Consider the following 27,377-nt stretch of genomic DNA (forward strand, 5'->3'; position numbering starts at 1 on the left):
GTTATTTGGTTCAAAGAATTTTTGAATTTCATTCCAATTTTTTTTCCTCTGGGTGTGTCAAGAAAAAGTCATACGGAGAAAGGCTTAAGAATATATTCTTTTCGTATCACAAACTCTCAAAAGTTGTTTTTTTCTGAGAGAAATGAAACTAATTTTATTTGCTGTTGGGTTATGGTTATGTGCCTTCAAGTAACATCTTTTTCCCTTTAAATATGCATATTCTTTTTTTTCTTTATTGATTAAGGTATTACATATGTGTCCTTATTGCCCCATTGCCCCCTCCCCCCCCCCCCCCCCGCTCATGCCCTCACCCCCCTGGTGTATGTGTCCATTGGTTATGCTTATATGCATGCATATAAGTCCTTTGGTTGATCTCCCCCCCTTACCCCCACGTCTGCTTGATTGCAACACTTAAAATGCCATCCCATCTGAAATAAGATTTGCTGTTATTGCTAAAGATGGTTTTACAAATATCCCTCCAAGAATCATGCATACTATTGACAATAGAGAGCAAACGTATTGTTTTTAATCAAAATTTTGTTAGGCTTATGTTTTGGATTAAGGAGGCGATGTGGTCATTTAATGATTTTCTTCCATTTTTATTGCAAACAAGAATGGAAGCATGAGCAAATATTTCCACGCTGGATTCCTCTTAAATGAATTCAAGCCAAGCTCATTTCTAGTGGCTGTGCATTTATCCAAGGCGGAAAGTGTGCCCATGGCGGTGTGGCCCGCTCTCTGAGTGGGCAACGCTGGCCTCGGAGAAGTGGCTGTCGTCACACGTGCCTGGTAAGTTCCAGGGGCTTCTAGGGCTTTGTCAGAAGTCATGCTAAAACTGTTTCCCCTCCCCTGGATTCTAGGCAGAGAAGGTATGCCACCAGGTGTAAGTGAGGCCTAGATCCTTCCTGACCAGGACAGTCCATAGGGGAGCGGGCCCCTGAGCTGGGCAGCCCCTCTGTCCTTCCATGAAGCACTCGACACGCTCATTTGCCGTGCAGCGCTCTTCACACACGTGACCTGCCAACACCTCTAACATGCCTGCAGCTCTTTTGTGGAGGTATTTTCATCTCCCCAGGCCAGTTTCCTCCTCTGCAAATGGGAGAAATGCTCTATACCTTATTCAGTGCCTCTAAAGAAACAAAGGCTTCTCTCATCTGAGGGCAAAGGTGTGCCTGGTGGTCATTTACTGTTGTCTGGACATTTTGTGAACTTTCTTTAAACACACACCTACCAAATGATCCAGACACTCTACTCCTTTACTTGAAAGAAATAAAAACATGTCCTCACAATAGCCCCAAACTGGAAATAACCCAAATGCCCATTAACAGATGAATGAATAAACAAAATGTAGCACCATCCACTCAGTGGACTACTACTTAGCAACAGAAGGAACAAACCACTGATACATGCAACAGGAATGAATTTCATGACATTGAATGGAAGAAGCCAGACACAAGAGTACATACTATATGATGCCACTTACGCAAAATTCTAGAGAAGGCAAACTAATCTATTGTAGCGACAAAAAGCAGGTCAGTGGTTGTCTATGGATCACAAAAAGGTACAAGGAAGTTAGTTCTTGGTGGTGAAATGTTCTGTGTCTTGATTGTGATGGCAGTTTCACACGTGTGCAAAACTGTCAACATTTATCAAATTGTACACTTTATATGGGTACAAATTATATGTAAATAATTTCTCAAAGCTACTAGGGAAAAATTTTGTAAGCTCTTGACTATAAAATGTGAAGCTTGAAGAAAATACATAATGGACAGCAGAACCAAAGAGGAGAATCTTTTTTTTTTTTTTAAGTTGACTTGAATGAGAGAGAGAGGAAGGGGAGAGAGAGAGAGAGAGAGAGAGAGAGAGAGAGAGAGAGAGAGAGAAAGAGAAACATCAATTTGTTGTTCCACTTATTTAAGAATTCATTGGTTGATGCTTGTATGTGCCCTGACCAGGATCAAACCCATAACCTTGGTGTATTGGGACGATGCTCTAACCAACTTAACTATCCAGCCAGGGACCAAGTATTCTAGAAAGCACTTTAGTTTCTGGGCAGCTTGTGTGAATTTGTAGGAAAATAACTTCTCTTCTGGTTTTTGGTAAACCTCAGAACAAAGAACTGCTTTGGGCCTAAGTAGGGAACCAGGCAGGCCGGGCTTTCCTGGCTCTCCCCAGCCCTCTGTGGATTCCTGAGAGCCAGCTGGTTCAGCAACAAAGGCAAGTGCATGGTGGCAGGCAGCTCTTTTTGGCATGTCGGGCTCCTTAAGAGATTTCTTCTTTCCCTCTGCCTGAGGTGGCATGTGTCTACTCAGGGGTTAGATTCCATTCTACCTTTTAAATGTTCTATTCAGAAACTAGAAAGCTGTAGGGCACTTTCTTCTTTCATAGGCCACCAGAGGGACCTATTTTAGTTGACATCATTTATGGAACCGCAGGATGTGAGAATTGGAAGGGACCTCAGAGATTCTCCTGTCCAACTTCTCAAAGGAGGAAACTGAGGCCCAGAGAAGGTAAGTGACTAGCCTAAGCTCACACAGCCAGAGCAGACTCGCTCTCCAGGAGTCTCTCTGTTTCATGGCACTCACTCATAATTCTCTAGAAAAAAATGCAGCCTAAGACTACTAGATGCCTAAAGCCAGATCCTAAATCCAAGCTCTTAGCCTGCTGCACTTAAAAAAATATTAAAACTGTTAAATGGTTGGAATCTAGCTGAGAGAAAGACAGCAGTTCTCAATTCTGACCTGCTGTGGGGAGATGTAAGGACCAATCCTCAGCACAGGAATGAATGAGAGGCATTTAGGATTATTGTAGAACTTGGCAGCAATGAAAAAATCTATTCTATGGTGAAAATGACCATGTTAAATTTCCATTCTTATTTGCATTTGCAAAAATAGAATAAAATTATTTCTTCTTGGATAGGAACGTTCTCTGTGACTCAGAAAGGCCTCCTGGTCATTACTGTTCCTTTCACTCTTCGTCTACATTCCCTGATGGCTATTGAAATAGCAGATATTTTATACAGAGAGAACATTCATAACAGCAAATTCTTGACTGAAGAGGAATCAGACTCTTCCAGCAAAGCAGCCATTGCCAGGGAGTAAATTAGGTCTTGCCGGGAGCTCCGCCTACTCTCGGCCAACACTGCTCTTGCACTTTCACACCACACGTTGGCACCTCACATCTGCCCTCAGAGCCTGAGCAGGAGCGGCTCCCTGGCTTGTGATGTTCTCTCCCATGGGGGGCTGGACAGCGCTGTGATGTTGGTGCCAGTGGTTTTGGGGAGACAAGAGATGACAGCTGTGTAATTTAGCGGTGGTCCTGGCCCTTTGGATTGCCTGCAGAGTAACTAGGACAATAACTTAACGAAGGTGACTTCAGGTTGTTAGAACCACCCCAAGCTGAAGCTGCTCTTCTACTTCCATGAGGGGACCCCTGGACCACCAAATCATGGCACACCCTGGAGGCGTGTCAGAGGTGAGGCCCTACCCTTCCCAACGGGATTGTTTCTGTGCCACTTGGTCTTGTCCTGATGGCCATCATGGGTGTCAGACACTGGGGGGCTGGTAGGTGGGTCTAACACTTGTGTCCGCTACTGAGCATGGTGAGTGCAGAGACTTGCTTTTCTTTGCAACCTCTTTCCATGCCCTAGAATTGCAGATACCTGTGTATCCACAAGGGCACATTGTCTGTTTGTGGTAGATCCTGTTGAATGTTAAATTACTTGTTGAACAAGTGGATAATAAAAGTACCACCTTAAATGTGGAGTAATCAAGTCAGTGTACTAGTGACACAAGAAGTCAGTGAAAATACTGTGGGAGAAACTTTTTCAAGAAAATCCATTAATGACCAGAATAGCTCTAATGGCTATTTTCATGTACATTATATAACCATGGAGAATTGAGGTGGGTACTTGGGAAAAACCATATACCTCCTCTAATCCTTTAAATTTAAATGATTCCCATCATTGAGGTCAAAGATGTTTGGGATGCCTGAATTGGATAATTTTCTTACCCATTTTCTCTTTATTAATTATAAGTGGTCTTATTTACCTAAGAAGCAATAATACAATTGTTATTTCAAGCCACTTTTACTTTTTATCTATTTTATATCAGTACCTCAGCACATAAGCATGCCTTAGTGTTTATTATTATTATTATTATTATTATTATTGTCTAAAGTGTTACACATGTCTTATTTTTCCCCAATTGACTCCCCTGCCCCCAGCCATACCCACCCTGGGCAAGCTCCCACTGCCCCAGTGTCTGTGTCCATTGGTTATGCTAATATGCATGCATACAAGTCTTTTGGTTGCTCTCTACCCACCCCTCCCCTACCATTTGTCTCTGGATCTATTCTTGTTCATCAAATTATGTTGATCATTATATCCCACATATGAATGAGATCATGAGATATTTATCTTTCTCTGACTGGCTTATTTTGCTTAGCATAATGCTCTCCAGTTCCATCCATGCTGTTGCAAATGATAAAAGTTCCTTCTTTTTTATAGCAGCATAGTATTCCATTATGTAGATGTACCACAGTTTTTTAATCCACTCATCTGCTGATGGGCATTTAGGCTGTTTCCAAATCTTAGCTATTGTAAACTGCGCTGTTATGAACATAGGGGTGCATATATCCTTTCTGATCGGTGTTTGTGGTTTCTTGAGATATAGTCCTGGAAGTGGGATTACTGGGTCAAATGGGAGTTCCATTTTAACTTTTTGAGGAATCTGCATACTGTTCTCCACAGTGGCTGCACCAGTCTGCATTCCCACCAGCAGTGCATGAGGGTTCCTTTTTCTCCACATCCTCGCCAGCACTTGTCGTTTGTTGATTTGTTGATGATAGCCATTCTGACAGGTGTGAGATGGTACCTCATTGTCATTTTGATTTACATCTCTCGGATGATTAGTGACTTTGAGCATGTTTTCATATGTCTCTGGGCCTTCTGTATGTCCTCTTTCAAAAAGTGTCTATTTAGATCCTTTGCCCATTTTTTGATTGGATTGTTTATATTCCTTTTGTTAAGTTGTATGAGTTCCCTGTAGATGTTGGAGATTAAGCCATTATCAGAAATATCATTGGCAAATACGTTCTGCCATGCAGTGGGCTTTCTTGTTTTGTTGATGGTTTCTTTTGCTGTGCAGCTTTTAACTTTGATGTAGTCCCATTTGTTTATATTCTTCTTAGTCTCTATTGCCCTGGTAGCGGTGTCTGTAAAGATATTGCTATGACTATTGTTTCTTAACCTATAAAAAATACCCAGCCTTAATCCTTAGAGCTATTGGTTGATTTCTCTTTGTCACTGGAAAATTTTTTGAAAGAATTGTATACTCACAAATTATCTCCTCTCCCCAATTTTCCATTTGCTCTGCAGACTTCTCCACTCTGGCTCTGCCCCCACTGCTCTGCCAAAAACTCTGTCTCCAAGGGCCCAGTACCTCGGGTCACCTGTACCAGGGAGCGTTTTTTGAATTCCTATCTGACTGGGACGCTCCTCAGAGGCCCCTCAGAATCCTATTGCACATGAGAGGAAATGCAACTCCATTTGTGGCGAAGAGAACAGTAAGTTTCTTGTATTGTTTAATAATGTTCTCTCCTCCACTTCTCTCTTCTTCCTGGCATCAATCAGATGTTGGATGAGCCAAATCAATCCTCCTTTCTATTGTTCATCTCCTTAGTGGTTTATTCAGCTCTAAGAGTTGAATTTTTCAAAATGCATTTTATTTTTTCCATCATCATTTATTCCTTCTATGCCCTCTTCTGCTGTCATAATTTTCATTTAAGTGTCACTCCTTGTTTTCAGACTATTCCTTTTTGCTGCAACACATTCTTGTATCATGAATGCAGTATTTCACCTTATTTTTCTGACAAAAGTAATTTTAATGTTTTTCTCCTAGTCTCTGAATTGTCTTGTTTTCTGAGTTACTTTTAGTTTGTTTTAGTCTGTCCATCGGGTGGAGACTTTCTGAAACTGATTCTAAGTAGTCTGTTCATCTTCTACAGTGAGACTCTGGGAGCCCTGGGGGCAGGAAGCGGGGGCTGGTTGACTAGTATCTTTGGGGGTAGGATGATTGGGTGGAAGACCAGCTTCACCATTTGGTAAGTCTCCAACTCTCCTCACACATTCACGATGGCCTTTTCTCTGAGGGTTTTAATTTCTACAGAAGCATCTTCCAGACTCATCTGGGGACTGGAGATGCCTAGCTGATGTTCCCCGTGATTCTGAAGGATTTTAACTTAATCCTCAGGTGTTCAGCAGTAACTGCCCTCATCTGTACCTGCTATAGGAGCCCAGATCTTCTCTGGTTCATTTTATCCAGGGAATGAACCTCTAGCATCTTGAGTGGGAAAGGAGGGCCTGGAGATGGGGGTGAGATCAATTGCTTCTTTTTGACTTTCCACCTCTCCTTTCACACTTACCCCTCATCCCCACCTTCAAAGAACAGAGTGCCTCCAAATGCGAGGCCCCTCAGGGCTTGGCTTGCTTCTTGCTGCACACTCAGGTCAGCTCCCTCCGCTAACAGCCCAGGCATCTTCCAAACACACACTGACATTTCTTGTCCACAGTTTTCTCCTCTTTTAACTCCTTTACTGCCATGTTAGGACTTTAGAAAGAGGTATCGATGTTTGAAGCCACCATATTTAACTGAAAGTTCAGACATTTATATTTTTGGATTATTTTTTAGATTCTTTAGGATCCCATCTCCACATAAAGTGAGTCAGCAAATAGAAATCCTACATTTTCCCATTGCACCCAATTCTTCCTACAAAGAGCCAACAAAGATTTTCTGTTAATTTAAAATGTTGCTTATTGCAGAATATTCATTTTGAGACATGTGAATGAAATTGTTCTATTACAACAGGAAATGTATATGACTATTGCTGCCTTTTCAGATTGTCCAGGAGTGGCTACTCTAGACTCAGATGTTCCTGCTTTCAAATTACACAAATCTTTGTGTGTGTGTGAAGAACTTTGGTATTCTATTTTCAGAATAATAGCTAACATTTATGTATGCATTTAGCCCATACCACAACTTTACGAAGTAGAAACCATCCATATTGCAGATGAACAAACGGAAGCACACAATTTGTCCACATTCACAGCTAGTAGGCGTTGTCTCAAGAGTCCCTGCTCTTAACCACTATGACTGCTATGTTGTAGAATCTTTAAAAAAAATTCTTTATTGTTGAATGTATTACATATGTCCCCCCTTTTCCCCTATTGACCCCCTCCAGCCCGCCTCCACCCCAGGCCTTCAGCACCCTATTGTCTGTAGCATATCTTTATTTGAAGAAATTTTTAAAGATTTTCCTATCTACTTCCTCACAAGAAACCTAAATAGAACACCTGGAAAAGGAGTTTAATGCCCCCACACACATGCACACACACATGCGTGCACACACACAGCCGATGAAAAGGAGCATGGAACTCTGGGGAGCAGAAGTCTGGGATGAGCAGGTTTTTCCATTGTCCTCATTGTTTTGTAGAGCAAACAGGCAAAGTATTTTGTGTATAAAACGTATTCGGCAACTTGAATTCTAGAAGCAATTTACAGAATAATAGAACCACACTATTTTAGAGTTTTAAAACCTTTTTTATTAGGAAATGTACTGCTTATTCAGAAAAATACAGGAACATTAAATGTAAAGCTTACCGAGTTATTGTAAAGTGGACCCCCATCTAATCACCACCCTGGTCAACCAATAAGAGCTTGACAGCCCCACAGAATTTTAAGTCACAAAGCTCTCCTTTCCCTCCAATGTGACCATATGACTTTTATGGTAATCATACCTTTGCTTTTAAAAAAGTTTTACTGCTTAAATAATAGCCTAACTACTAGTTCAGTTTTGTCTGTTTTTTAACTTTATGTGACTGGATTCATATATTATTCTTTTTGGCTTCTTTTGCTCAACTTTGAGACTCATGGGAACTGTGCAGCTCTATTCATTTTTAGTGTTCTACAGCACTCCATTGTAGGACACACCGCATTTTAGGAATATACCACAACTGTCTGTCCATCAGTGCATGGGCATTTATGTATTTTGGTTGTTGGCTATTATGAAGAATGCTGCTATAAGCATTCTTGCAGATGTCTCCTGGTTCAACTATATACATATTTCACCTAGGTCGCAGGGTAAGCATACATCCAACTTTTGTAGCTAATGCCTAGCAGTTTTCCAATAGTTATACCATTTATACTACCACTAGTAGTGTATGAAAGTTCCCATTTTCTTCAAAATCCTTGATAATACTTGAAATGTCAATCAATTTTAACCATTCTTCAAAGTGTAATGGTATCTCATTTTGTTTTAATTATGTTCTCCTTGTTACAATTGAGGTAGACTGTTTTTTGGTATGCACATTAGTCATTTGGATTTCTTTTATGAATTGCCTATTCAAGATGTGGGATTTTATCCTAAGTCAATGGAAAGCAACTGGAGGGCGTTATGCAGGGGAGTGAGACAGGATCCCACTCCTTTGTCTGTGGGTGCAGAGGAAGTTGGAAGGAGACAAGAGTGACAGTAAAAAGGTCAGTTAAGCGACTAGTGTGGTAATCTAGCTGTGATGAAGGTGCTCTGGGTCAGAGGGCAGTAAGAGACAGAAAAAGCAGTGGATACGTCAGAGGTAAACTGGAATTCAGCTTGATAGGACTAGATGAAGATTCAATGTGGAGGGTGAGGGTGAGCAAGGCAGCAAGGATAACTTCCAGGTTCTAAATTGCAGAACTGAATGAATTGTGAAAGATGCGTAAAGCTGAGAAGGAGTGGATCAAGGGAACCATTTTTATATGTTCTATTTGAGATAGGTAAGAGGCATCCGAAAGATGAGATCACCAGGCAGCTGAACACACAAGAGACCAAGAGTTCTGAGAAGAGGTATAAGCCGGGAAAAAAATTTAAAAAGTCAAATTGGGCATTGTCATGACACAAAGGTCATTTAAAGACATGGGAGAGAGTGAGGCTGGTTAGGAAGCGCTCACTGAGCACTAGTTGAACCTCACAGGGCTAATAGTGAAGGTGAAGGTGCTATGGGGAGTAAGGGAGGGATTTTAAAGCAAAGCTCTCTGCCACTTAAAAGTTGTTAACATGGACAATTTAGTATCTAACCCCCTTCCCTTTTCTTTAAAAAAAAAAAATATTTTATTGATTTCAGAGAGGAAGGGAGAGGGAGATAGAAACATCAATGATGAGAATCACTGATTGGCTGCCTCCTGCACACCCTACATGGGGGATCGAGCCAACAACCTGGGCATGTGTCCTGATCGGGAATCAAACCAGTGACCTCCTGGTTCACAGGTCGACGTGCAACCACTGAGCTACGTCGGCCGGGCCTAACCCCTTTTCTTGTACCTCAAATGGTTAATCTTTGTATAATTGTGAAGATTAAATCAGATTCTATAATTTTTCCTTTTGCATCTTAACTTTATTCCCTTTCTTTCAATGTTCTGATTAAGAATTTTGACACACAGGGAGGGCCAGATTCATTGCCACCTGCTTTCCAAATTAACACTCAATGGATAGACTTTTGATGGTCTTGAGATAAGAGAAGCATTTTAGACAGACAGGTGTGCCAGTGGAAAGACATATGAGATGAGCATGTAGAATTGAGGTCCTAGGGGAAAGGCCTGGAAGAGACCTATGTCCCCACAGAAAGCCTTGTAGCATGTTTTCCTTAGGTAGCATGGAGGCAGGAAGTCCTGGACTCTACTGAATGTACAGCAGGGCCTGGCCTTGGGAATTAGTGACAGGGAAGAATCCGAGATCAGAAAGCAGCTCAGTGGCCTGAGTATATGGAGTTGGTCACAGCAATCGCCAAGAGCAAATGGAGGCAGGTGAAAGAAGTTGGAGGCTGCTGCGATTGGAGATGGATCTGTATGAACTCGGTAGGAGGATAATAGGTCATCAGCCTATTAGAAGTTAAGCAGTTGACAAACAGGTTTAGAGAAAGATGAGCAAGAACACTTGTGAATGACTAAGATTGTTAGTGGAGATATCTGGAGAAAATGCTAATAACAGTGAAGGAGAACCAAGTTTCTGGTGTGCAACAAAGCTGTAGGGTCTTTGTGGAAAAGGTATCCCTGGGCAGAGGGACAGAGACTGGGGAAATATGGTTAAATGTCATTATCCATCAGTAGCTGTCCAAATGTGATGGAATGTAGGGATTTTTGCACCAAAGGTTTTTAAAAAATATATTTTTATTGATTTCAGAGAGGAAGGGAGAAGGGAGAGAAATATCAACGATGAGAGAGAATCATTGATCGGCTGCCTCCTGCACACCCACTACTGGGGATTGAGCCCACAACCCGGGCATGTGCCCTTGACTGGAATCGAACCTGGGACCCTTCAGTCCACAGGCTGACACTCTATCCACTGAGCCAAACCAGCTAGTGCTGCACCAAAGATTTTTAAGCCTCTCCCAAAGGGCTTCCTGTAGCAAATAATTCATCAGGTTTCAACCAGCTTATAGAAACTCAGCAAGGTCGGGATAAGCAACAAGGCCACAAAGAGTAAGGCATTCCAGTCAGGCCTAGATTTTCAGGAGGTTTTCACCTGCCTTAGGAAAGATGGCTAACCTCACAGAGAAGTCCACCCAATAAACCCGTCCCAAGCCAATAGCACCATGATTTTCAGAAGGGTGAACTAGATACTAGGAGTCTTCTGAAGTACTGTTGAGAGTGTATTAATGTATCTAAGTTTAATTCAAGAGGCAGAAGGTGATATTCTATCAGTATGGCTAACATTCCTCTCATGTCCATTTTATGGAAAAACTAGTAATCAAAACCCTCTGGTTAGTTGTTGATATATCTGTAGAGAGAATACATGGCAGTAAGGCCCTACCTGGGAGAAATTTCTCACTTCTTAATACAGAATCCTGAAGCTGGAAAGTCCCAAAGTTTATCCTGTTCAGCCCATCGTTTTGTAAATGAGGACTTGGGGGAAAAGTAGGGCTTGGCAGCATCTGGGACCTCAGTCCATTGAAGGACGCCTTCCTTAGACCTGTGTGTGTGCTGGGGGCTTCATCAAGTCAGCGTTGGGTAAGAGTATGTGCTGGGACCCAGTTAAGCTAGTTCTATATTTAATCATAAAGCCAATAATCTCCCCTCATTAGATGAACACAAATTGACTGCTAACATGAAAGGCATTTAAAGACCTTCCAATTTTGCAAGTTATTCTTTCCAAACTATGTGGATAGTTACAGAGATGACATGAATAAGGCTGGTACTAGTACAGATAAAGCTGCCATGAAAATATTTCATAATAAATAGTAGTCGGGAAGAGCCAGAAGTATAGGGGTAAACAGTCTCTGAATCCTGATCAACGTAACAGGTGTATAACTTGCTGTGCTCCTTCTATTTGAAATGAAGTGACAGTATCTCCCACCAATGTTAAACAAAGTGAGGTAAATGCAATAAATATATTTTATTAAAGAAAAAATGGAATATTGTTAAGCACCAAAACTGTATGTTGTTACATTGCATGTACAAGAAGAGAAAGGTGATTGCAATACTTGGTGTACAAGTACTTAACTCTGAAGTCATGAGTGTAAAAAACATGAAATACAAAGCAATACAATAATTACAATGCAGAAAAGTTGCACTAAAGAGCAAAAGGCAACAGTCAAAACAATTATTGGAGATTTCAGAGTATTGCTATAAATGCTTGCTTAAGTTTTTTCTTTGTACTTTTAATACTTTAGGATGTTAATTTAGCATACTTAAGTATTGTAAATTTGCAAGAGTTGGCATTTACAATACACTGTGCACACTGCCCATGTAATGTGATGGTGTTAAAGCCATCCTTAAAAGCTAAGCACAATGTGCTAGTGTTTTGCTTCTACCATTATAATATTGCACAAAGCTAGTAAATGGTGAATCAGTTTGCTATTAAAATTTTCATTTGACCGGAAAGGCTAAAAAACATGTCAGTTTCATTAGCCCTAATGGGCTTTACTCATGCAAAATGATCTGTGGCCTTCAATTTTTCATAAACTACTTATTATGGTTTCAACCTTGGCAATACATACAGTACAATGAGAAATTCAGTGACACAGTGAGGATTCTGTCCAAGTTGAAGAAGTCAGAAGTCACTATATGGGTTATATTGGCTACTCCTTTTGGTTAACAGATGAAGGGAAAATGCCATCTGTGATTATGGAGACTTCTTAAAACCAATTTACTTAGTATTGGGAAAAGCTAGAATAACTTGTTATATGCTCTTTGAATAGTTGACCATAGAACATGCAAGAAAAAAAAAACAACACCAAAACTTCCCTTGTTAAAAGTGAACTCTATAACCAATACCTGTACCTTTTGTACATGTCTAAATATCATTTTCCATGGTCCTTCCTTAACTCCCCAAAATAAGCCAATCTTAATTATACCTGACTTTAAAAAACACACAAAAACTTTCCCCTAACCCTCAAAACAAATGTTTGAGATTCAGTGTGAAATAACATTGATAAAGTATTTAATATGTCAATCTCAATCTCAGAGGTATTTTCTGTACATTCACCTTACAGTGTCCTAATAAATGCATGGAGAAGGGGAGAAACGTTTATAAATTTGGAATTGGACAAACATTTAACACACACAATCCAGACTCCCTCTTACCTTTAAAAAGCCTCTTTTTACATACATGATAGTTTAGGCAGCAATATAAACTCATTTTTTGTAGGAAAACTTTTAAATTAGCCTATAATTATAGGATAAAAAATGCCATTGCTTCATTTTACAAAGCAATTGAGCAGAGATTTTTTAAATGTGCTTTAACTAAAGAGCACTCTGCAGCAAAGTTCAGACACAACTACTGAATTGTTCAGTAGCCTAAATAAATGCAGCATGCTCCCACAGTAAGGTGCTTCTACTTCCCTCCCTCTCTGCCATCGGAAACAAGTCCTGCTGGTCAGTCCTCTACATTAAGCATAGTTCTTCTATGTTAAGCAGTAAACGGGGAATAAAAGCTATTTAAAATGCACATTTAACTTTATATTATTTAAATTCAGTGCAAGAATTAGGCAAAACTTAAGGTTTCTGCTTTCACTATCTAATGGTTGCACATTAACAATGAGTCTGCCACAGTTTTTAAATGTTTTACATCTGTTCAAAAATTTTTTTTACAAATAACATGGTAAAGTATATGAAATTTCAACTCCCTGATAAGGCCTTTAAGGACCCATTAGTACTTTACAGGTTGGTATCTGATGTTAAGTGCATAATAATGAAATTATAAAGATTAAAAAAAACACACCTTGTATTTAGTGAAAGAAAAAACTTTTCTTAGGCTAAAAGCATTCCATACTCAGTGAATGTAATTAAAAATGGAGTCTCAGGGAATGTATAAAGTTAAATTGTGTTAATTGTATACTGGTCCCATCCCAGAGAGAATGCTCCCCATTTATTTTTGTTCCACTAATAAAAGAATTTCAATTCTTAGTGTCTGCTATGGCCAAAGTATGCTTTACAAAAGTGGTCACGCCATGTTACCAAATATTGCTACATAGTTCAGCTTTGTAGAAACCAAGGGCCCCCCCCATCCTATAAAATAAAAGGGTAATATGCAAATCGACCGTACAGCGGAACGACCGGTCGCTATGATGCGCACTGACCACCAGGGGGCAGACCCTCAATGCAGGAGCTGCCCCTGATGGTCAGTGCACTCCCACAGGGGGAGCGTTGTTCAGCCAGAAACCCAGAAGCCGGGCTCATGGCTGGCGAGCACAGTGGCGGTGGTGGGAGCCTCTCCCGCCTCCATGGCAGCGCTAAGGATGTCTAACTGCCTGCTTAGGCCTGCTCCCCATGGGAAGCGGGCTCGTGCACCGGGCCTCTAGTAACATAAAAGTGCTGAAATTTTTCTACGGTTTCATATAAGAAAAGCCCCACAGTCCCACTATGGAAATACTACACCTGTTCAAGTGTCATAGTCGTGTCTAAAAGTCTATTTAAAAATGCATTTTATAGAAATGTTTGTTTCACAATGAAGAATTAAGGAATGATTGCTTTTATGCTGCTCACAAACTCAATAAGCCTATAAAATATTCATCAAGTAAGCAAGACAGTTGCTTATCTTTTAAAAATCTTTTTAGCCAGACATTTTTTCATATTGCTACAATATAGTACCATTGGGATTTTAAATCATGAGGAATACCTTTTCTATACATTCCACATTGGTTATATATACATAATTTTAGTTGCATTAGTAGAAGAAATAGTTAACATTGACATTTAAGTGAGCAGTAAGTAATACTGTTCTCAAAACATCCCCCAGATCACCACCTAATTGTTTCCCTATTTTAAATATATAGTAGTTGAGATTAGATTAGTAAATTAACTTCTAAACTGATTCAGCATAAGCAAGCAGTTGTTTGCAGATTCTTATATATCGAAATGATACATTAACAGAAATATAGCTGTCAAATATTTTAAACCATATAAATAGTACAGGCAAGTTTGGAAGTGGGAATGTGATCTATAAGTACCATCATAACTAAAATATATACAAATGAAATACTAAGGCCCAAGGTGCTCATCTTACTGGGGCAAGAAAAAAAAGAATTTAACCATGTCAACGTAATTCCTGTTGGGGTCTAAAACTGCTTTAAAATTAAAATGAGGATTCAACTGGTCAACTCATCTTGATAGACAAGTCGGTCGTAGTTATTTTAAATTTTAATATTATTTGTGAGAACTCTTAAAGGTTGATGACCTGCAGTAACAGGCAATTTTATGGAAGCAGGAATCTGACTCTCCAAGGGAAGTGAGTGTGTTAGAGAAAGTTATTTACCAGAGAATGAGCACAGCTGGCTGCTCTAACCTACTCACCTTCAAGTGTGAGATAATCTCCATGGCGATCACAGGACCCTTGGAATTGCAGCTGTAACACCTAATGGGTAGCAATTCCCTCTAGACATATGAGAGTTCTAGTGCTTTTTTGCTGTTAATTTAACACTGCATCCTCCTGTATTTTTCTAAATGTCAATGAATGAATTATTCTCAAGGAAATAACACTTTAATGTGACAAAGGTGTGAGCATTTTCTTCTTCTCCGGAATATTGATTCATTGGAGGGCTTTTACACTGGGACTGCTTTCTGAGTCTAGGTCAGATAATTGCCTCATAAGAAATAAAAGTCTTTTTTGGTACTTTGGTCCTCCTTTCAGATAAAGGCCAAGATCTGTCTTATGCAGAATTACTTTACCGAGTACTGTACTGAGTCCAACATATCTATCTTCACTTAAGCCCATAGCAGTCCAGCTGAGAACACATAATGGCTCCATTCATATAAACGCACCCTTTAGGACTCCATTATAGCAAAACAGACACCTAGAGCTACATACATGTTTAATTTAGTGACAATAACAAAGGCTCTATCCAAAAACTCCACTCAAAGCATGTGAGGATAGTGAAATGCCAGCTAAGGAGGCTTTTCTGCTTGTCTAATTTCTTCTGCAGATCTGTAGAGCACTTTTTTTTCACTGTGGAGCATAAAAATAAAAACTTAAATGGTAGATGATAAAAAGACATGATAAATAGGAATCTGCATTCCTATTATAGAATCCTGATTTTTGATTCTTAATAGGAAAGTCATGTTGAATTACAGTAATCAAGCAATAGTTCAAACAAAAAGACCAAAAATAATTTGAATTATCAAATTACAAAGTATTGCTTCTCATAAACAAAGCTGCACATAATATTCAAACTATTATAAATTCACAATTATGAAGAGCTATTTAAAAGCATGGAAATTTTTACTTCAAAAACTTACAAAGTGTAAGAGTGTGTGGTCTTCTAAAAATATGCCATGTTAAATGTATCATATTGTGGTAAACACATAACTAGATGTATCTCCATAGTTTTGTATCTTTCCAGATATTGTTGAACATCTTTATGAAAATTCCTTTGGAGATAAGTAATGTGGAAATTTTCATCATCTGATTTTCTTTCAATTCCTGTCCAATGACTATCAGGATAAACTTCTTTTTCAGAGTGTCACACTATTTATATAAGCTGATATGGAAGAAGCTCTGTAATTTTCAAGCAGATGACTATTCAGTGCCCTGAAAAATGGATTTCAAAGCAGTCCCAATACAGCTTACAGCAGACGCCTGTCCACCCAGTGCTCTTCCAACTCACAGCAACCCCTAGCTTTACTGGCCACTGTAAGGATGTAAGTGGGTGGACAGGAGGGGAAGGTGGTAAAAAAATGGGCCTCTCTTTGAAGGCCTTTTCTTCACTGTAGTCAGAAACATTGCACACCTAAAACTCATGTTAACCACCATCTATTGGAAAGACTGAAAAGTAATAACTTGCCAATTGTGCTTCCTTTTTTCACACCACTGAGCCAATACACTTTGGATCTAATGGAATCCAATTCTGGAACCAAGTGCTTAAAATTTGTTTTTCAAAAGAATATGAATCGGTCTTCAACCGCAGGTATTTTTTTCTTTTTCGTGAGTCACCTGTTTATAAACGAAATAACAGTGTATTAAAAAAAGAATGACCTATTAAAGGTAGTATGTATATATGCTCCCTCATAACTTTAGCAATATCCAGAATGAACACTGATGACTTTTCCTTATAAATGGCCATTTATACAGACAGTTTTAAAAAAAGGATATGCTTGTATTCAAAAGCAATAAAAATGAAAAAACTTACATATGGGTTTTGATCACTGTTAAAAGGTTGTATGTTAGATTCTCTTTCATTTTTACTTCTTTTAACGTAATATTTTATGACAATACAAAAAGGAAGAATATAATCTAAAAATATTTGCTTAATAAACTGACAGCATAAGAACTATTGCATTTTTAAAATTCACTAGGGAGTAATTTTTGTTAGATTGACATTTAGAGGACGGGATGAGTACTGGTCTTTAAATGGGTGCTTTACAAACAAAGACTTTGTAAAATTCAAAATAGTTGTGTTTGAGATCTATGAGCTTACCTATGGCACAGGAACATTTATATAAAAGTTCTGGTACTTATCAGATAAAAGCTCACATGAACAGAATATAACTTACTTTTTTATAGTTCTGTGTTATCTAACACTGTAGCTACATGTGTCTATTGAGCACTTAAAATGAGGCGAGTGTGACTGAGAAAATGAATTTTTAATTTGATTTAAATATGAAGTGGTAGAAAATATTTTTTTCTACTAAATACAATTTCGTTGTTTTGATAGGACATTTCACTTTAACCATTGAATATTTAGCATCCAGATTGAGATGTACTATGCTATAATTTATACTAGTAACTATAAAATACACAGTGGATTTTGAAGACTCAGTACAAAAAAATGTAAATTGTGTTGTATATTTTTTTTATATTGAAAACATGTTGAAAGATACTATTTTGGATATAGCATGTAAAATAAAGTATTAGTAAAATCAGTTTCACCCATTCTTTTCTACCTTCTTTAAGTATAACTAGAACTTTTAAAATCCTATGTCAGGCTCACATTGTATTTCTGTTGGACAGAGTCATTATAGTTACTTCATAAGTTTAAGAAGGACCTCACAGGGCCCTAGCTGGTTTGGCTCAGTGGATAGAGCAGTGATGGGCAACCTTTTGAGCTTGGTGTGTCAAACTTCGCCAAAAAACTGAGCATAAATCAGGTAGTGTGTACTTTGAGGAAAAAACGAACTCCAAGACTCTTAGTCGCAAATGTTTCAACCTCAGGAGCAGCAAATGTTTCATCCTCGGCATGCGGCTGCGTGTCATCAGAAATGGCTATGTGTGTCAGTGCTGACACGCGTGTCATAGGTTCGCCATCACTGGGATAGAGTGTGGGCCTGCGGACTGACAGGTCCCGTGTTCAATTCCAGTCAAAGGCACATGCCTAGGTTGCGGGCTCGATCCCCAGTGGGGGGCATGCAGAAGGCAGCCAATCAATGATTCTCTCTCAACACTGATGTTTCTCTCTCTCTCCCCCGCTCCCCTCCTCTCTGAAATCAATAATATATATATAAAGGACCCCACAGGAAACAAATTAGAAACTGAATAAAGCCTATATAACTATATGTACTTTCTTATGTTTAGAAATACCCTTCAAGGACACTGTTACCTATAGCGATCTCTGGGAAGAGTTTTTAGAGGAGGACGAGGTAGAACAGGGACCTTCACTTTTTACTTCATGAATTTTTGAGGAATTAGCTCTTCAAAGATGTAATCACATTAATGATTTAAAAGCTCTAAGAATGAAGCCAATTAATAACAGGAAATACAAATTACAGCCTTTTTAGCTATCTGTGGAGAAGTATCTAAAGGATTTAAAAATGATTTCCCAAGCCCACACGCAGGCAGTGAAATGGAGCTCTTTCATCAATGCCAGCTCAATCGGTGGAGCATACAGCTAATCTACAGATTGCTTCTGGTGTAGGATATACTGCCTTTTAAAATTAGCTTTGCAGCTACCTGAGCTCATACATTTTTTGGAACTATTTTATTGTTTCTCTCAACATTATACTACATACTAGAGGCCCGGTGCACGAAATTCGTGCACTGGGGAGGGTGTCCCTCAGCCCAGCCTGCACCCTCTCCAATAGGGGACCCCTCAAGGGATGTCCAACTGCAGGTTTAGGCCCAATCCCTGTGGAATCGGGCCTAAACCTGCAGTTGGACATCCCTCTCACAATCCGGGACCGCTGGCTCCTAACTGCTCCCTTGCTGGCCTGATTGACACCTAACTGCTCCTCTGCAGGCCTAATTGCCCCCAAATACCCTCCCCTGCTGGCCTGATCACCCCCAAGGCTTTTATTAGTATAGATACCAGTCATAAAAAAAAAATCATTCAAAAAGAGAAAAGTTTTAGGCAATTTTCAAAGTGGCATTTATCCTGGACATCAGAAATAAGGCCAAATTAGCAGCCAAAGCTATAAATAACAGACACTTTAATGCAGGAAATACTGTTGCAGTATCTGTGTTGGGCAGGATCTGGTAGGATGGGAAGACGACAAACAGTGATGGGCTGGCGTGAGTAGCTGCTGGGAGGCCATTTACCCTGCCTGGGCCACTGCAGGCAACTGTAATAAAAGGACTAAACATACTCATTCTACGAAGGCCCACCTGAGGGATTAACCAATCAATACTAAGATGGTAGTTTCAGGCATAGGCTTAGCAGCTCACCAAGAAGCTATAAGCAGGAGACAGGCAATAAAAATAGGTAGCAAGCACTGTAATGTGAAAGACAATAAATATCCAGTGTCAAAAAGATTCCCTGTCAAGACACACCTGAGTCTCTAGACACATTCATACACCAAGTAGATACACTGATAATATTTATATCCTTCTGCAAAGCATAGTATACATATACTAGTTATGTACAAGCACAAATGGTTTGAAATTATTTTGGGATCCATAATCAGTAAGTCACACAGAGTGACTGTTAATTAGGACCTCTATAAATAAGGCCCTTGGAAAAAAGGATACCAAAAGCCCAAAACCCACAGCAGGACCATGGTATTCTGGAATGTTGGCTCAAGCACATTAAAGGTAACACACAACCACTTAAGAGAAATGTGATTTCCCCCCCACCCATTTTGTTAAATTACTGATCTGTGCAGATGATGCTGGAGAGATGTGGAACAGGTAAAATTGCTTTTAGTAATATTGGATATCCAAAATAGTATCTCTGAACATGTAATCAATCTAAAAATTAATGACAGTTTGTTTGTTTTGTATTCAATCTTCAAAATCCAGATGTATTCCTGCATATGCATCAGAACTACTTGGTTAGTATCCTGGGGAGTGAAGGCCAAGAATATTGCCCTTTTAATAAGCTTTCCAGGTAATTCTTATAATCAAACATGTTTAAGAATAGTTGTGCTGATGTGCCCTAGCAGGTTTGGCTCAGTGGATAGAGCGTTGGTTGGCCTGCAGACTAAAGGGTCCCAGGTTCGATTCCAGTCAAGGGCACGTACCTTGGTTGCAGGCTCCTCCTGGAGGCAACCAATCAATGTGTTTCTCTCACATCGATGTTTCTCTCTGTCTTTCCCTCTCTCTTCCACTCTCCCTAAAAATCAATGGAAAAATATCCTCAGGTGAGGAGTAACAACAACAACAAAAAGAATAATGGTGCTGATGAATATGTTTATTCTTTACTCCCTCCAGGACTGTGAGTCTCCCCCTTTTGGTGAATGGTGTGAAGCTGTATACTATTTAACTTATATGTTATCGTTACTGATTCTATATATTTAACATAATTTATAATTACATTACTTTATAATTACCTTATTAAAATGTACTGGAGTATAACTCTCTATTACCCTGGTAGAATGCCAAATGTGTAACCAATACCCATAGGGGTACTCAATAAGATATTATATGTATAATTTTTATATTTTTATGTTAACTGCAATTTTAATTAAACAATGCAGTAACTATAATAAGCCTAAAAATGATTAACCTCAGTTTTAAAGGCTTAGAAAGCTAAATAATCAGATAACACAATTACTTTTCTAGAATGATCTTTACAGGCAGCTAATAAAACATCAAAATTCAATATGCATACATTTGTAATAAAAATGCTTCAGTTAGAAAAGGCCTTTTCTGTTTTGAAAGACTTTCTTGGTATCAGATAAGACTATCTCTTTACTTGGGATATGACTGTACTGCCATATAAAAAACATTTACATAGCAGTATCTTTGAAAAGTGCTTTCCTATTAATTTTTTAGAAATTACAGAAGTAAAATCTGAAGTTTACAAATTTATGACCCAACTATAATTGGCCTGTATAATAAATAATAAACCTCAGGCTCTATATAAGAGACCTCATCATCATCCAATATAAAAGCTGTGTTACCAACGCTACTGAAGAAAGTAAGACCATTTACTTGTTAGTTTTCCCATTCTGTGCAAGGCAAGGCCTCCTCTTCATCCTCCGACTCAGGGGATGCTTCTTTGATTCTCCTAAGAGCTTCATGGATGCTCCGTGTGAGAGGGTCTGTGTCAGGCAGAAGCGTGAAGGATTCTCTCAAAACTTCCTTCTGTACTTTCTTCAATTTTACCCCCTTCCTTATTTGTGCCAAGATATTATTACTATCATCTTCATCAGGAAAAGGAGGCAGAGTTCGTTGTTCAACCTTTTTCAGATGGAAACTACCACGTTTCAAGGAAGCTAACACCTCATCCATGGGTGAGCTCACTTTAGAAAATGAAAGAAAACAATTGTAGTTAGGATAACACATAAAGTCAAACTACTACAACCTCTATAGACTGTAGGACTTGATAGCCCATGACACTGGAAACACCATCTACAAAATAGCCCATGCACTGTGAACAGAAGGTTCCAAAGCACAGGGCATCCTAATTACACATACTAAAAAGAAATTCCAAGACTCAATTCCATGTCAGGTATTATTGGTATTCCTATCATTTCCCATGTGAGAGAAGGGAACAGATTGGGAGCTAGGAGATGGTCTTTAGTACAATCATGGGTGAGACTTCTGAAGGATTTCTATAACGCACCAGCCCAACCTGAATTCAGAAATGACTGGGTTATACATTTAATTTTCAAAAATTAATTTTGGTTCATTATAGTGATTATACTTTGCATTTAGTTGTTTTACACATGAAATTCTACTTGGATTAAGGTAAAAAATATTTTACAGGATAGTCTTTCAGATTAAAATATAATATGCAAAATGTTCTATATAATATTCTATGCAAGCTAAAGCTCCTTGAGGGCCAAGATTATTATCTGTTCTTTTAAAAAAATAGCTTTAACACATAATATGACATGCAAGAAATTATACATATTACTCCTTATTCTTCTTTGATTCTTTATATGAAGAGTATACCAAGATCCTCAATAAACACGTGACCAAATGTTACACTGTCCTGCCAATGCCACCCTAGTGTGATAGTTCTGACCAAATAACACAAGCTTTCCAATGTGAATACCTTTCATGTATTTCCCAGGTTTAAAATCACTTTCTTACACAAAAGGAGCTGCCTACTATGTATTACCAAATAGATCAAGTATCACTTTAGAAGATTTTTTAAAAAAAAATGCCCAACAGCTAAAGGTACACACTGCTATGTCTGTAGAAATTTGTCGATATGGGTTGGTGAGAATTCTGCCCTGCTGTGATCTTGAAAACCTATTTGCTATCAAATAATGTCCAGAAATAAAATAATGTATTAAGCTTTGTAAGATCCTATGAAATAAAAAGTCCTTTGATTATGCCTCACTTTTACCAACAGATGAACATGAAAAGATCTCTTTAACTTACCCCTCCTTCTCTGCAAACCTTCAGCAGTCTTTTTGAGCTTCTTCCTGGCACTGACCAGCTGGCTGCTATCAAAGAGATGTGCTGAAGGGGCACTCGCAGATTTAGGGATCCTTTTCTCGTTCCCCTCCACTCTAGGCAGACCTTTCTCCAGTGTCTCTGGGATGTTGTCCTTAGCAACAGGCAGAGGTGGTGGTGGTGGGGGCGGGGGAGGAGGAGGTGGTGGAGGAGGTGGTGTTGGAGGAAGAGGTGGCGGGAGTGGATCTGTGGTAACAGAACCTGGTTCAAGGTCAATATTATTCAAAAGTGAAAGAGAAACAGTGGGGCACAGTTCCGAGGTAACACCACTGAGAGGTAATGAAGTGGCTTCAAGTTGTACTAATGAAGTGTCTTCAAGTTGTATGAGGCTTTGGGCTTCTGCTGTCTGTGATGACCCAAGCTTGCCTCTTCCGTTCTGCACCTCTTCACTTTTCTCTTCTGTCTGCAGTGCTCCTGGCACAGAGTTGCATTGGTCCTCGCAGGGCACAGGACTGGCGGCACTTCTTGCATGAGCCAGTCGCAATCTGCTTGATTTAAATATAACTTGGCCAGGGTACCTCTAAAGAAACAGAAGTTATCATAACTGGTTAAATTATGTTAAAACAATTTATGAACAAATGGCTAGCTATTCTCTCTCTCAAGTGAAAGATGTTCTTTTGGAGCTTTTGTAATTTTCAGGGAAATTTTTGTAACACAGTTATACAGAAAACCAGAATACCAAAAGTGTAGTAACTTTCAAACAGTTATCACCAAACTTTTTTTTAAGTATTTTTAAAAAATATTTTATTGATTTTTTACAGAGAGGAAGGCAGAGGGATAGAGAGTCAGAAACATCGATGAGAGAGAAACATCGATCAGCTGCCTCCTGCACACCTCCTACTGGGGATGTGCCCGCAATCAAGGTACATGCCCTTGACCGGAATCTAACCTGGGACCTTTCAGTCCACAGGCTGACGCTCTATCCACTGAGCCAAACCGGTTAGGGCTATCACCAAACTCTTTAACATTTGCTCAACATCAAATCCTTTATCGAGATCTTGTAATCCTCTTATAGACTTAAGCAACTATTCAAAATTACCACTATTAAAAAAAGGTCTTTACTGAATAAAATTATGAATTTAAACAAAAAAAAATAATAGGAATGCAAATTACACAACATAAATGATGTAAAACATATATACGCAGAAAGCTAAGGGATTACTAGTCTCTCACATTTATTTTCAAATGCTTACAGATGAAATTTTTGGGAGTACTGACCGACGTAACAACTCTCATTCTGTATTTTTACTGTAGTGAAACCTAGCATTAATGCATTTGCTTAACTCAAGGCTTAACACCCTTTTCATTATAATCCTAATAGGACTTTACCAAAAGCTTCCGACAGTGGAAGTAAGGCTCCTGAGCAACTTTACCAACTAAAACCATTCAGCTTAAGCACAGTTCGAAGGAAATATTTAGCTGCTGTGATGTCAGTGTCGAGTCATGGGTTCACCTGAAAGAAAACTGCTGAAGCATTTCCCATGTATGCTGATCCACTCTCTAATTCTGTCACTGATCATTTCCATAGATTACTACCATAGGTTGGTGTATGTTGAATCAATAACAAGTTGATGCTTGAAATGGAGAGTTGGCTATAAACTAATTACAAGGTAATATAATTCAAGGGGAATCCAGGCTTCCCCGTGGCCTTGCCCATTCCTCTTATACTAGACTGAAGTGGTAGCCAAGGGTCACAGGATATTAATTTTGGAAACAACCGGAGGAAAGGTAGCCATGCAATCAAAACTTAATTACTTTCTAAACAACAAAGGGAAAGCCAAGTTTTTCTCATACAAAGAAATCTTATAGTAGTAGTGTGTATGTAGCAATGAAAAACAAAACAGTGACTGTACTTTTATTACCTGTTTAAAAGTTCGAAGTCTATCCAGCGTTCTCTGTCTTTCTTGACTAACCCAAGCACTTTTTCTTTCTTCTTCATCATGTAATTTCTCTCTCTTCTGGTAAAAAATGAATAGTAATTCAATTATGATGTTTCCCATTTCTTTTTATCATTAATAGGAAAAAAGAAAAGAGTTCTCCCAGTATGTCAGGTAGGTAACCCCAAAGAATGACGCATTAAACAAAATGTTTTATGGCATGAAGTACTATCTGTTTTTAACAAATTATCATTTTAAAATTCACAATGGCAAAAATAATACTATTTTATTTTTTCATTTACTCCCAATTAAAGAATTTTATTCTGTAAAATAGAATAAAATCTCTGAACTAAAAATGTTTTATTTTTGTGGCTCTGGCTTAAACAATTTTAGTATGAAATACTTATAGCTGTTAATTCTGCTAACTCAAACAGTGGACCTTAAAATAAATCAGTAAACACTTGGTCAGTAATTTAGATATTACACATTAGGTCAACCAATATAACCAACAGTTAGAAAAAAATAAAAGTAGTTCCAGCATTATACATAAATCATTTGCTTTACTATCATAACTTATAGCTGGCAGTTATTTGTACAAAAATTTAAAAATTTTCTCGTATTGTTGAATCAACTAAAAGTGATCTAATTAAGTCTCATTTGGCAGAACAAATATTAAATAAATGAACAGGCTTTCTAGATAAGCAAATGGGTTATGAAACTTGATTTTTCTGCTTTGTTTTAAAAAAATTGGAGCTACTTCCCACAAGACCAGATAATTTCACATGGAGGTATGATGGTGGTTCCAGTGTGTCATTAATCTGTCTTTCTTCCATTTGTCTGCTGTCCTTTACAAATTTTATCATCCATTATTCTCTTATTCTATTGCTTCTCTCTTCTTTCCCACCAGCTTTATCCTGGACAATGTAATTTCTAATGAGACTTACTTGCTACATTTGCCTTGGATGATTATATCAAAATCTAAAGGATGACTTGAATCTTCAAACTAAAAGTGTACATGAAGTTTCAGGAAACCTTCATGCACAATGCTCAACTGGTAACGTTACTAGACTTCTACAGTAAAGAAAGATTATGGATATCCAGGCAGAAAACTCAGGAAAAGAGAAGTTGTGGTGGGGAGTACTTACTGGATGGTAACAGAAGGTAACCAAAGTGGGTGCCTCATAATATTCTGTTTATCAATCTGGGTGCTGGTTATATAGGTATGTTCATTTTGTGAAAATTCTTCAAGTCACGTACTTATGAGTTGTACACTTTTCTGTATGTATATTATATATGTATTATGCTTCAAAAAAGTAATAAAGGATTTTTATAACAAAGCATTTTTTTTAAAGAAAATGAGGACAATGATTAGTCAGGGCACATATCAAAGCATGGAAGAAGTAGGTAGTATTAAAAAAAAGCCATCGTGAACAAAATAATTGAAAAGGTTCTGATCAATTTCTATAAACTACAGCTTAAAAGCATTCCATGTGTACTTTCTTGAAGTGAAATTCATGAGTTATGAGTGTAGTTACATAAAACAAGAATGCCATTTTTAATGGGAAGGATTGACTTGTTTTCTGACCACCATTTCCTTCCCTTACTCAATTTGTCTCTGATCTTGGGAAAAAAAAGTAATAAGCAAGTAATTTTACACTTTTCTGTTTTACAGCTTACTATCAAATATTAAACTTCCTTATGCTTACTTACATATTTAATTTGCAAAGATTTCTAGAAGAAAATTTTGAAACAACAAGGCTAAAATCTAGGGATCTACATTTTAAACAATCTATCATCCAAGAGATTTTGATGGAGAGCTTTAGAACTAGCTCTGAAAAACAATGATTTATCCTGATCTAAGCCAACTTTCATTTTCCTCTATCTATGCATGTTAAAGATGACTAAATGGTCAAACAATTCATTCTCCCACAATGAGATGTTCTACACAAAGCTGGTATTAGGCAAATGGTATTATGTAGATGACATTTATCTTTGAGATTTCCCAAGTATAAATCTCCTAATTTTTACTCTTTTCCCCATAATACTCTTTGAGAAAGGATTCAATATTCATTCTAAAAGTAATTAGTTATTCCATCCACCAAAGTTTTAGCATTTTATCAGAAGCCAAAATCTTCATGTACTAAGAACAAATTCTCAGGAACCTCAACAACAAGCTGACAGTGCAGGTACTAATGGTGATAATAGGGGGCAATTTCATACACCTATTTTGCTGACCCAGTGTCTAACCTTCCTTGGAAACCAGTGACCCAGGAAAATAGTAATGAAATATAGAAGTACTCTAATTCATTTAACTATTTCTAGATTCTAAGAAAAAGATGAAACATATATAGTATATTAGCATTTCTACTGTTTAATGAAATATAAACCACTGTAGTTGACTAACCTAAGACATGTCTGAAAAGACAACTATCAGAATAATATACTGCAGACATGAGGTACAGAAATACTGGGAATGGAAGGTTTTGTAAAAGTGAATTAATGATCTGAGCACACTACAAATAGAGGAGAACTTCCTCAACTTGATAAACAACACTCACAAAAACCCCTACAACTTGCCCTGGCTGGTGTAGCTCAAATGGTTGGAGCATCGTCCTGTATATCAAAAGGGTGCAGGTACGATTCCCTGTTAGGGTATGTGCCTGGGTTGCAGGTTTGACCCCTGGTTAGGGGGCAGCTGATCAAGGCTCTGTCTCACATTGATGTTTCTCTCCCCCCCACTTTCCTCTCTCTAAGATCAGTGAGCATATCCTCGGGTGAGGACTTAAAAAAACCAACATAAACCTTACAGCTAATATCATACTTAATGGTTAGAAACTAGAAGCTTTCTTGTTAAGATCAGGAAAAAACAAAGCTGTCCCTTCTGATCAATCCTTTTCAACGTTGTATTGGTAGTCCTAGCTAATGCAATAAAAAAAGCAAATAAAAGGTATAGACTGGAACAGAAGAAACTGTCTTTACTTGCAGAGGACATTGTCTATGTAGAAAACTTGAAGGAACCGAACCAAAAAGGAAAAAAAAGAAAGAAAACTAGAACTAACAAGTCAATATAGCAAAGTTGCAGGATACAAGGTTGACATATAGAAGTCAACTGCTTTCCAATCTACCAACAAAGCACAACTGGAGCCTGAAATTAAAAACTAGTTACATTACCACACACACACACACACACAAAAA

General features: G+C 38.4%; 1 protein-coding gene across 1 annotated transcript in view; it reads right to left on the reverse strand.

The window, feature by feature from the left end:
• Positions 1-6,003: 6,003 nt before the first annotated feature.
• JMY (junction mediating and regulatory protein, p53 cofactor) overlaps positions 6,004-27,377 on the reverse strand; it is an 89,486-nt gene continuing 68,112 nt past the window's right edge. Inside the window, exons 8-11 of the mRNA XM_079761008.1 lie at positions 24,168-24,263; positions 22,231-22,825; positions 20,830-21,140; positions 6,004-16,458 (exon numbers count right to left, since the gene is read on the reverse strand). Of these exons, the coding sequence (XP_079617134.1) occupies positions 20,833-21,140; positions 22,231-22,825; positions 24,168-24,263 (999 nt within the window). The 3' untranslated portion in view covers positions 6,004-16,458; positions 20,830-20,832. The remainder of the gene's footprint in view (positions 16,459-20,829; positions 21,141-22,230; positions 22,826-24,167; positions 24,264-27,377) is intronic.

Source organism: Cnephaeus nilssonii, assembly GCF_951640355.1.
Source record: "Cnephaeus nilssonii genome assembly, chromosome: 2".
Lineage (NCBI taxonomy): Eukaryota > Metazoa > Chordata > Mammalia > Chiroptera > Vespertilionidae > Cnephaeus > Cnephaeus nilssonii.